This window comes from Oncorhynchus nerka, linkage group LG7 (genome assembly GCF_034236695.1).
Source record: "Oncorhynchus nerka isolate Pitt River linkage group LG7, Oner_Uvic_2.0, whole genome shotgun sequence".
Classification (NCBI taxonomy): Eukaryota; Metazoa; Chordata; class Actinopteri; order Salmoniformes; family Salmonidae; genus Oncorhynchus; species Oncorhynchus nerka.
Window position 1 is genome coordinate 3770195 of NC_088402.1, and position 12500 is coordinate 3782694.

The 12500-nt window shown below is 47.8% G+C and overlaps 1 protein-coding gene across 1 annotated transcript in view; it reads left to right on the forward strand.

The window, feature by feature from the left end:
* Positions 1-12500, forward strand: part of angpt2b (angiopoietin 2b) — a 52222-nt gene that overhangs the window by 12683 nt on the left and 27039 nt on the right. Inside the window, exon 5 of the mRNA XM_065020122.1 lies at positions 7748-7872. Coding sequence (XP_064876194.1) covers positions 7748-7872 — 125 coding nt within the window. The remainder of the gene's footprint in view (positions 1-7747; positions 7873-12500) is intronic.

Below are 12500 nucleotides of genomic sequence, written 5' to 3' on the forward strand. Positions count from 1 at the left end.
CCATCCACAAAGGTTCATTTAGAAGGGATGTGAATACAGCACTAAAGTAGCTTTTATTTCAACAAGATCAGGATGCCTCCCAGTATCATTATCGCCCCCTCTTTCCTTGATAAACAGACATTAAGCTATTTTCAGAAATGATGTTGTCCCCTCTCTAAATGTACTTTTGGGTTTGTTAAACCCTTATCCTCCACATATCTAACATCATAAACCAAAGCAGTTCTACCCCTGTCTTTTGTTAGACTAGAATGGTTAGCAAATGGTTAGCAATTGGTTAGCAAATGTAAAAAAAATGAAAAATATTCAACAGAAATACCTTATTTACATAAGTATTCAGACCCTTTGCTATGAGACTGTAAATTGAGCTCAGGTGCATCCTGTTTCCATTGATCACCCTTAAGATGTTTCTACAACTTGATTGGAGTCCACCTGTGGTACATTCAATTGATTGGACATTAATTGCACACACCTGTCTATATATGATCCCACAGTTGACAAAGCATGTCAGAGCAGAAACCAAGCCATGAGGTGGAAAGAGTTGACCGTAGAATTCCGAGACAAGATTGTGTCGAAGGCACAGATCTGGGAAAAGGTACCAAAAAATGTCTGCAGCATTGAAGGTCCCCAAGAACACAGTTGCCTCCATCATTCTTAAAAGGAAGAAGTTTGGAACCACCAAGACTCTTCCTAGAGCTGAGCAATCGGGGGAGAAGGGTCTTGGTCAAGGAGGTGACCAAGAACCCGATGGTCATTCTGACAGTTTCTCTGTGGGGATGGGAGATCCTTCCAAAGGACAACCTATGCAGCACTCCACCAATCAGGCCTTTCTGGTAGAGTAGCAAGCCACTCATCAGTAAAAGGCACAAGACAGCCTGCTTGGAGTTTGCCGAAAAGCACCTAAAGAATCATAGACCATGAGAAATAAGGTTCTCTGTGCGGATGAAACCAAGATTGAACTATGTGGCCTGAATGCCAAGCATCATGTTTGGAAAAAACCTTGCACCATCCCTACGGTGAAGCATGGTGGTGGCAGCATCATGCTGTGGGGATGTTTTTCAGCAGCAGGGATTGATAGACTAGTCAGGATCGAGGGAAAGATGAACAGAGCAAAGTACAGAGAGATTATTGAAGAAAACTTGCTCCAGAGCACTGAGGACCTCAGACTGGGACATAGGTTCACCATCCAACAGGACAACGACCCTAAGCACACAGCGCCAGAGCCTGGACTTGAACCCGATCAAACATCTCTAGAGAGACCTGAAAATAGCTGTGTAGCGATTCTCCCCATCCTACCTGACAGAGCTTGAGAGGATCTACAGAGAAACTCCCCAAATACAGGTGTGCCAAGCTTGTAGCGTCATACCCAAGATGAATCAAGGCTGTAATCGCTGCCAAAGGTGCTTCAACAAAGTACTGAGTAAAGGGTCTGAAAACTTATTTAAACGTCATCTTCAAACCTGTTTTTGCTGTGTCATTGTAGATTGATGAGAAAACATATATATTTATATTATAATTATATTTAATCAGCTTTAGAATGAGGCTGTAACATAACAAAACAAGGGGTCCGAACATTTTCTGATGGCGCTGTACATCGCAAGGTAAACGCTCGTATGAAATGAATAACTAACAAGAGGAAAAGACGTAGGAGGACTATCCGTACCAAACCTTAAATTGTATTTACAGGTATTAACATTTCATCCCATCCCCTGGCTGGCTTTAGAGAGAAATATAGTGTCTCCTATTGTCCTGGAAGAAGTGGTCTCCACTGATATATCCCTTAATGTAATATGGTGTCTCCTATTGTCCTGGAAGAGGTGGTCTCCACTGATATATCCCTTAATGTAATATGGTGTCTCCTATTGTCCTGGAAGAGGTGGTCTCCACTGATATATCCCTTAATGTAATATGGTGTCTCCTATTGTCCTGGAAGAGGTGGTCTCCACTGATATATCCCTTAATGTAATATGGTGTCTCCTATTGCTGGCTTTAGAGAGAAATATAGTGTCTCCTATTGTCCTGGAAGAGGTGGTCTCCACTGATATATCCCTTAATGTAATATGGTGTCTCCTATTGTCCTGGAAGAGGTGGTCTCCACTGATATATCCCTTAATGTAATATGGTGTCTCCTATTGTCCTGGAAGAGGTGGTCTCCACTGATATATCCCTTAATGTAATATGGTGTCTCCTATTGTCCTGGAAGAGGTGGTCTCCACTGATATATCCCTTAATGTAATATGGTGTCTCCTATTGTCCTGGAAGAGGTGGTCTCCACTGATATATCCCTTAATGTAATATGGTGTCTCCTATTGTCCTGGAAGAGGTGGTCTCCACTGATATATCCCTAAAACAATGTAAACTAGCTTTTTTTTAAAATTATTGCTCACACTATTTATATTTGGCGCAAAATGTACAATGTGACTGGGAATCAAAAATTGCCGACCGGCTCGATCTTATGTAGCGTAATTTGAAATGTTTAGCTTTTTTTTTTTTTTTTTTTTACATTAGGATAAAGTAGAGGCTAGAATATGTTAGGAACAATGTGTAAGTAATTCTGCTTTGAAAGTTGCCGAGAGCCGCTAAGTTGCTAACGTCAAGCTGACAGGTTAGTCAGCTTCCATGAGCCGCTAACCTAGCTAAGTTGCTAACGTCAAGCTGACAGGTTAGTCAGCTTCCAAGAGCCGCTAACCTAGCTAAGCTGCTAACGTCAAGCTGACAATGTTTGTCCCAGATGAGTTTTCCAATGGAGCCCTCTTTGTTCGGGAGAAGTAATGGTTCCAGTGCTGTAGAAGTATCTACTGCGCCCCGTTTCAGAACAAACTGGATCATTAAGAGATCCAATGCAGCAATTTGCTTGCCAAGGATTATTGGCTTGAGGTGACTTCCTTCATCACACGGGTAGCCAGCCTACGTAAGAAACTGGAGAAAACTGCAGAGTGGAATGTTTAACCTTTTCTACACCGGTGTCTGGACAGCGTTCGTGGTTCGTTGGATATATCTCTGTCTTGTCGCTTGTCGTTATACGACTGGCCCGTGTTGCCCGGAATTCGTTGCCAGGGGAGCCATCTCTCTTCTCCCCCATCTGATAGAGGAGTCAAAGAAAAAACAAAGAAGAAAAACAAAGCTTGTTTTATAAGGAGGATGGGATCCACCCAAATCATCTGGGTTCCTGGATCCTTTCACAGCATTATAAGGCTGCGTTGAGACAATGACTTATCAATGACCCAAACCCAGCTCAGTTAATCCCCACCATTGTGTCGCTGAGTCATCATAATGCTTTAGCAAAATGTACATTATACCAGGGGCGTTGGTAGACACAATGTAAGTAACCTAATGTACAGGGGCGAAAGTATTCACCCCCTCCTGGCATTTTTCCTATTTTGTTGCCTTACATCCTGGAATTAAAATTGATTTTTTGGGGGGTTTGTATCATTTGATTTATACAACATGCCTACCACTTTGAAGATACATTTTTTTGTTGTTGAAACAAGCAATAAGACAAAAAAACGGAGAATTTGAGCGTGCATAACTATTAATCTCCCCCCAAAGTCAATACTTTGTAGAGCCTCCTTTTGCAGTAATTACAGCTGCAAGTCTCTTGGGGTATGTTTCTATAAGCTTGGCACATCTAACCACTGAGATTTTTGTCCTTTCTTCAAGGCAAAACTGCTCCACCTCCTTCAAGTGGGTTCCGCTTGTGTACAGAAATCTTTAAGTCATACCACATATTCTCAATTGGATTGAGGTCTGGGCTTTGACTAGGCCATTCCAAGACATTTAAATGTTTCCCCTTAAACCACTGAAGTGTTGCTTTAGCAGTATGCTTAAGGTCATTGTCCTGCTGGAAGGTCAACCTCTGTCCCAGTCTCAAATCTCCTGAAGACTGAAACAGGTTTTCCTCAAAAATGTCCCAGTTTCCCAGTCCCTGCTGATGAAAAACATCCCCACAACATGATGCTGCCACCCCCATGCTTCACTGTAGGGATAGTGTTCTTGGGGTGATGAGAGGTGTTGGGTTTGTGCCAGACATAGCGTTTTCCTTGATGGCCAAAAAGCTCAATTTTAGTCTCATCTGACCAGAGTACCTTCTTTCATATGTTTGGGGAGTCTCCCACATGCCTTTTGGCGAACACCAAACATGTTTGCTTATTTGTTTCTGTCTACTCTTACATAAAGCCCAGCTCTGTGGAGCGTACGGCTTAAAGTGATCCTATGGACAGATAGTCAGATCTCCACTGTGGAGTTTGTAGCTCCTTCAGGGTTATCTTTGGTCTCTTTGTTGCCTCTCTCATTAATGCCCTGTTTGGAGAGCTCCTTGGTCTTCATGGTGCTGCTTTCTTGGTGGTGTTGCAGACTCTGGGGCCTTTCAGAACAGGTGTATACATACTGAGATCATGTGACAGATCATGTGACACTTAGATTGCACACAGGTGGACTTTATTTGACTAATTATGTGACTTCAGAAGGTAATTGGTTGCACCAGATCGTATTTAGGGGCTTAATAGCAAAGGGTGTGAATACATAGGCCACTTTTCAGTTTTTTATTTAAATTTTATTTTTTGAAACGTTCCTTTTTTTCATTTCACTTCACCAATTTCGTCCATTACATGAAATCCAAATAAAAATCAATTTAATTTACAGGTTGTAATGTAACAAAATAGTTAAAACCCCAAGGGGGGTGAATACTTTGCAATGTCCCTCTAACTAACCCGAATGACTCTGCTGATCCTAAAGATCTTGTATGCAGTAATCATGTGCATATGAACCAGATTTATATTGTTAGCACTGAGGCGGTGTGCCCAGTTAGGAAGTCCACTGTGTGCAGCTCACGCACTAACATAAATAACATAAGCATATCTACTTCTGCTAAGCTTCCCAGTAAAGCAATGAAAACAAGCAAGCATCCCAGAAAAGTGCTCAAAATAGCCCACGTTACCATATGCAGCTTAAGAAACAAGGTTAATGAAATTAATAATTTGCTAGTAACAGATGACATTCATATACTGACTATCTCTGAAACTCCCTTAGATAATACCTTTGATGATACAGTGGTAGCAATACATGGTTGTAACATTTACCAAAGGTGGAGGTGTGGCTGTCAATATTCAGAACCACATTCCTGTAAAGCTTAGAGAGGATCTCATGTTAAATACTGTTGAAGTCATATGGCTACAGGTTCATCTGCCTCACCTAAAGCCCATTCTGGTGGGACGCTGCTATAGACCAGTCAGTATCTGGATAATGTTAAATACTGTTGAAGTAATATGGCTACAGGTTCATCTGCCTCACCTGAAGCCCATTCTGGAGGGAAGCTGCTATAGACAGTCAATATTTGGATAATGTTAAATACTGTTGAAGTAATATGGCTACAGGTTCATCTGCCTCACCTGAAGCCCATTCTGGTGGGAAGCTGCTATAGACCACCAAGTGCTAACAGTCAGTATGTGGATAATGTTAAATACTGTTGAAGTCATATGGCTACAGGTTCATCTGCCTCACCTGAAGCCCATTCTGGTGGGAAGCTGCTATAGACCAGTCAGTATCTGGATAATGTTAAATACTGTTGAGGTAATATGGCTACAGGTTCATCTGCCTCACCTGAAGCCCATTCTGGTGGGAAGCTGCTATAGACCAGTCAGTATCTGGATAATGTTAAATACTGTTGAAGTAATATGGCTACAGGTTCATCTGCCTCACCTAAAGCCCAGTCTGGTGGGAAGCTGCTATAGACCAAGTGCTAACAGTCAGTATCTGGATATCATGTGTGAAATGCTTGATAATGTATGTGATATCAACAGAGAGGTGTAATTTCTGGGTGATGTAAATATTGACTGGCTTTCATCAAGCTGCCCACTCAAGAAAAACCTTCAAACTGTAACCAGTGCCTGCAACCTGGTTCAGGTTATCAGTCAACCTACCAGGGTCGTTACAAACAGCACAGGAAGGAAATCATCAACATGTATTGATCACATCTACCGACTGATATTGTCTACTACTTGAATGATTTTCTCATTGGCAAGATTAACAAATTTAGGCATGACATGCCAGCAGCAAACGCTGACACTACACATCCAAGTATATCTGACCAAATTATGAAAGACAAGAATTGTAATTTAGAATTTTGTAAAGTGAGTGTGGAAGAGGTGAAAATGATTAATTAAGTAATTATTGTTGTCTATCAACAATGACAAGCCACCGTGGTCTGACAACTTGGATGGAAAATTACTGAGGACAATAGCGGACGATATTGCCACTCCTATTTGCCACATCTTCAATTTAAGCCTACTAGAAAGTGTGTGTCCTCAGGCCTGGAGGGAAGCTAAAGTCATTCCACTACCTAAGAATAGTAAAGCCCCCTTTACTGGCTCAAATAGCCGACCAATCAGCCTGTTACCAACCCTTAGTAAACTTCTGGAAACAATGGTGTTTGAACAGATACAATGCTATTTTACAGCAGCACCCTTATAGGGAAGCACGGCACTTACACAAATGACTGATGATTGGCTGAGAGAAATTGATTATAAAAAGATTGTGGGAGCTGTTATGTTAGACTTCAGTGCGGCTTTTGACATTATCGACAATAGTCTGCTGCTGGAAAAACATATGTGTTATGGCTTTACATCCCCTGCTATATTGTGGATAAAGAGTTACCTGTCTAACAGAACACAGAGGGTGGAAGCCTCTCCAACATATTCCAGGTAGTATCAGGAATTCCCCAGGGCAGCTGTCGAGGCCCCTTACCCTTTTCAATCTTTACTAACGACATGCTACTGGCTTTGAGTAAAGCCACAGTGTCTATGTATGCGGATGACTCAACACTATACATGTCAGCTACTGCAGAAACTGTTATCACTGCAACACAAAGAGCTGCAGTTAGTTTCAGAATTGGTGGCAAGGAATAAGTTAGTCCAAAATGTAAAAGAAAAAGCTAAAAGCATTGTATTTGGGACCAATCATTCACTGTATCATTTACTGAATCATTCAGTAAAGCCAGAGTTTCTATGTATGCGGATGACTCAACGCTAAACATGTCAGCTACTGCAGTGAATACAATGAATGCATTCACTTAACAAAGAGCTGCAGTTCATTTCAGAATTGGTGGCAAGGAATAAGTTAGTCTAGATGTTGTAATGAATCATGTGGAGTTGAGGTGACTAAACTGCTTGAAGTCAGTTGAGTGTTCAGGAGCTACAGAGGGACTTAGGACAATTGCAACTGGCTCAGAACAGGGCAGCACGGCTGGCCCCTTGGATGTTCACAGAGAGCTAATATTAATAATACGCAGGTCAATGTCTCCTGGCTGAAAGTGGAGGAGAGATTGACTTCATCACTACTTGTATTTGTGAGAGGTATTGACATGGTGAAAGCATTGAGCTGTATGTTTAAATGACTAGCACAGAGCTCAGACACACATGCACACCCCACAACACATGCCACCAGAGGTCTCTCTTCACAGTCCCCATTTCCAGAACAGACTATGGGAGGTGCACATTACTACATAGAGCCATGACTACTATTCCACGTCAGGTAAGTGCTATCCCTCTCTACCCAGAAATACCAAGTACAGTCATTATCCTGAATGCTATCCCTCTCTACGCAGAAATACCAAGTACATAGTCATTATCCTGAATGCTATCCCTCTCTACCCAGAAATACCAAGTACATAGTCATTATCCTAAATGCTATCCCTCTCTACCCAGATATACCCAGTACATAGTCATTATCCTGAATGCTATCCCTCTCTACCCAGATATACCCACTACACCCAAAGAGGAGCCAGTAATCTACAGAAACTGTGCTGAAATCTTCCGATCTGGGCTCACAGAGAATGGTGTCCACAGCATACGACCCCCGAACTCTACCCGCACAGTGAAGGTAAGGGGTTACGAACCCCATCTCTACCCACACAGTGAAGGTAAGGGGTTACGACCCCTATCTCTACCCACACAGTGAAGGTAAGGGGTTACGACCCCCATCTCTACCCACACAGTGAAGGTAAGGGGTTACGCACCCCAACTCTACCCACACAGTTAAGGTAAGGGGTTACGAACCCCAACTCTACCCACACAGTTAAGGTAAGGGGTTACGAACCCCATCTCTACCCACACAGTGAAGGTAAGGGGTTACGAACCCCAACTCTACCCACACAGTGAAGGTAAGGGGTCACATGTAATGACCTTATGCAGGGGTTCAGCTCTTATATTGAATATAATTTACCATCTGACACTGTCTATTCCTATCTCTGCTTCTTTTAAGTGTATAAAAATAACCACCCTGTGGAAAAAAAAGGTTGACATTTTGGGCATTTTATTGTATTGGAGACACATTGAGGCCTGGAGGGACAGAGAGGGGGACTGTGTGGATGTTTTATTGTATTGGAGACACAGAGAGGGGGTCTGTGTGGATGTTTTATTGTATTGGAGACACAGAGAGGGGGACTGTGTGGATGTTTTAATGTATTGGAGACACATTAAGGCCTGGAGGGACAGAGAGGGGGACTGTGTGGATGTTTTATTGTATTGGAGACACAGAGAGGGGGTCTGTGTGGATGTTTTAATGTATTGGAGACACATTAAGGCCTGGAGGGACAGAGAGGGGGACTGTGTGGATGTTTTATTGTATTGGAGACACATTAAGGCCTGGAGGGACAGAGAGGGGGTCTGTGTGGATGTTTTATTGTATTGGAGACACATTAAGGCCTGGAGACACAGAGAGGGGGACTGTGTGGATGTTTTATTGTATTTGAGACACATTAAGGCCTGGAGGGACAGAGAGGGGGACTGTGTGGATGTTTTAATGTATTGGAGACACATCAAGGCCTGGAGGGACAGAGAGGGGGACTGTGTGGATGTTTTATTGTATTGGAGACACAGAGAGGGGGACTGTGTGGATGTTTTATTGTATTGGAGACACAGAGAGGGGGTCTGTGTGGATGTTTTATTGTATTGGAGACACAGAGAGGGGGACTGTGTGGATGTTTTATTGTATTGGAGACACAGAGAGGGGGTCTGTGTGGATGTTTTATTGTATTGGAGACACAGAGAGGGGGTCTGTGTGGATGTTTTATTGTATTGGAGACACATTAAAGCCTGGAGGGACAGAGAGGGGGACTGTGTGGATGTTTTAATGTATTGGAGACACAATAAGGCCTGGAGGGGCAGAGAGGGGGTCTGTGTGGATGTTTTATTGTATTGGAGACACATTAAGGCCTGGAGGGACAGAGAGGGGGACTGTGTGGATGTTTTATTGTATTGGAGACACATTAAGGCCTGGAGGGACAGAGAGGGGGACTGTGTGGATGTTTTATTGTATTGGAGACACATTAAGGCCTGGAGGGACAGAGAGGGGGACTGTGTGGATGTTTTATTGTATTGGAGACACAGAGAGGGGGACTGTGTGGATGTTTTAATGTATTGGAGACACATTAAGGCCTGGAGGGACAGAGAGGGGGACTGTGTGGAGAGAGAGAATGGGAGAGTGGAAATGTCATGTCTGAGTACAGAACAATACAATAATAAACGACAGGAGTGGTAGGCAGGCCCGGCCCGGCCAGAGAGAGTAGAGAGTCAGAATTAGGAGGAGGAGGAGGAGGTGGTGGTGGTGGAGGTGGAGGGAGGTGGTGGTGGAGGTGGAGGGAGGTGGTGGTGGTGGTGGAGGTGGAGGGAGGTGGTGGTGGTGGAGGTGGAGGGAGGTGGTGGTGGTGGTGGTGGTGGAGGTGGAGGGAGGTGGTGGTGGTGGTGGTGGAGGTGGAGGGAGGTGGTGGTGGTGGTGGTGGAGGTGGTGGTGGTGGTGGTGGTGGAGGTGGAGGGAGGTGGAGGGAGGTGGTGGTGGTGGTGGTGGAGGTGGAGGGAGGTGGTGGTGGTGGTGGTGGAGGTGGTGGTGGTGGTGGTGGAGGGAGGGTGGTGGTGGAGGTGGAGGTGAAGGGAGGTGGAGGGAGGTGGTGGTGGTGGTGGTGGAGGTGGAGGGAGGTGGAGGGAGGTGGTGGTGGTGGAGGTGGAGGTGAAGGGAGGTGGTGGTGGTGGTGGTGGAGGTGGAGGGAGGTGGTGGAGGTGGAGGGAGGTGGTGGTGGTGGTGGAGGTGGAGGGAGGTGGTGGTGGTGGAAGTGGAGGTGGAGGTGGAGGGAGGTGGTGGTGGTGGTGGAGGGAGGTGGTGGTGGTGGTGGAGGTGGAGGGAGGTGGTGGTGGAGGTGGAGGTGGAGGGAGGTGGTGGTGGAGGTGGAGGGAGGTGGTGGTGGTGGAGGTGGAGGGAGGTGGTGGTGGTGGAGGTGGAGGGAGGTGGTGGTGGTGGTGGTGGAGGTGGAGGTGGAGGGAGGTGGTGGTGGTGGTGGAGGGAGGTGGTGGTGGTGGTGGAGGGAGGTGGTGGTGGTGGAGATGGAGGGAGGTGGAGGGAGGTGGTGGTGGTGGTGGTGGTGGTGGAGGTGGTGGTGGTGGAAGTGGAGGTGGAGGTGGAGGGAGGTGGTGGTGGTGGTGGAGGGAGGTGGTGGTGGTGGTGGAGGTGGAGGGAGGTGGTGGTGGAGGTGGAGGTGGAGGGAGGTGGTGGTGGAGGTGGAGGGAGGTGGTGGTGGTGGAGGTGGAGGGAGGTGGTGGTGGTGGAGGTGGAGGGAGGTGGTGGTGGTGGAGGTGGAGGTGGAGGGAGGTGGTGGTGGTGGTGGAGGGAGGTGGTGGTGGTGGAGATGGAGGGAGGTGGAGGGAGGTGGTGGTGGTGGTGGTGGTGGTGGAGGTGGAGGGAGGTGGTGGTGGTGGTGGTGGAGGTGGTGGTGGTGGTGGTGGAGGGAGGGTGGTGGTGGAGGTGGAGGTGAAGGGAGGTGGAGGGAGGTGGTGGTGGTGGTGGTGGAGGTGGAGGGAGGTGGAGGGAGGTGGTGGTGGTGGTGGAGGTGGAGGTGAAGGGAGGTGGTGGTGGTGGTGGTGGAGGTGGAGGGAGGTGGTGGTGGTGGTGGAGGTGGAGGGAGGTGGTGGTGGTGGAGGTGGAGGTGGAGGGAGGTGGTGGTGGTGGTGGAGGGAGGTGGTGGTGGTGGTGGAGGTGGAGGGAGGTGGTGGTGGAGGTGGAGGTGGAGGGAGGTGGTGGTGGAGGTGGAGGAGGTGGTGGTGGTGGAGGTGGAGGGAGGTGGTGGTGGTGGAGGTGGAGGGAGGTGGTGGTGGTGGAGGTGGAGGTGGAGGGAGGTGGTGGTGGTGGTGGAGGGAGGTGGTGGTGGTGGTGGAGGTGGAGGGAGGTGGAGGGAGGTGGTGGTGTCTTGCCATCAAAACCATCTACTCTCACTCACTCACTCACTCACTCACTCACTCACTCACTCACTCACTCTACTCACTCACTCACTCACTCACTCACTGGTGGTGGAGGGAGGTGGTGGTGGTGGAGGTGGAGGGAGGTGGTGGTGGTGGTGGAGGTGGAGGGAGGTTGTGATGGTGGTGGTGGAGGGAGGTGGTGGTGGAGGGAGGTGGTGGTGGTGGTGGAGGTGGAGGGAGATGGTGATGGTGGTGGTGGAGGTGGAGGGAGGTGGTGGTGGAGGTGGAGGGAGGTGTTGGTGGAGGTGGAGGGAGATGGTGGTGGTGGTGGTGGAAGTGGAGGAGGAGGTGGTGGTGGTGGTGGAGGTGGAGGGAGGTGGTGGTGGTGGAGGTGGAGGGAGGTGGTGGTGGTGGTGGTGGTGGTGGAGGTGGAGGGAGCTGGTGGTGGTGGAGGTGGAGGGAGGTGGTGGTGGTGGTGGTGGTGGTGGAGGTGGTGGTGGTGGTGGAGGGAGGGTGGTGGTGGAGGTGGAGGTGAAGGGAGGTGGAGGGAGGTGGAGGGAGGTGGTGGTGGTGGTGGTGGAGGTGGAGGGAGGTGGAGGGAGGTGGTGGTGGTGGAGGTGAAGGGAGGTGTAGGGAGGTGGTGGTGGTGGAGGTGGAGGGAGGTGGTGGAGGTGGAGGGAGGTGGTGGTGGTGGTGGTGGTGGAGGTGGAGGGAGCTGGTGGTGGTGGAGGTGGAGGGAGGTGGTGGTGGTGGTGGTGGTGGTGGAGGTGGTGGTGGTGGTGGAGGGAGGGTGGTGGTGGAGGTGGAGGTGAAGGGAGGTGGAGGGAGGTGGAGGGAGGTGGTGGTGGTGGAGGTGGAGGGAGGTGGTGGTGGTGGAGGTGAAGGGAGGTGTAGGGAGGTGGTGGTGGTGGAGGTGGAGGGAGGTGGTGGAGGTGGAGGGAGGTGGTGGAGGTGGAGGGAGGTGGAGGGAGGTGGTGGTGGTGTCTTGCCATCAAAAACCATCTACTCTCACTCACTCACTCACTCACTCACTCACTCACTCACTCACTCACTCACTCACTCACTCACTCACTCACTCACTCACTCACTCACTCACTCACTCACTCACTCACTCACTCACTCACTCACTCACTCACTCACTCTACTCATTCTACTCACTCTACTCATTCTACTCACTCTACTCATTCTACTCACTCTACTCATTCTACTCATGAAAATGCACCAAAGTTGCATATGCTACTCATTATAAAAGGATATAGAAAAGGTTTTTTCTACGGTGCG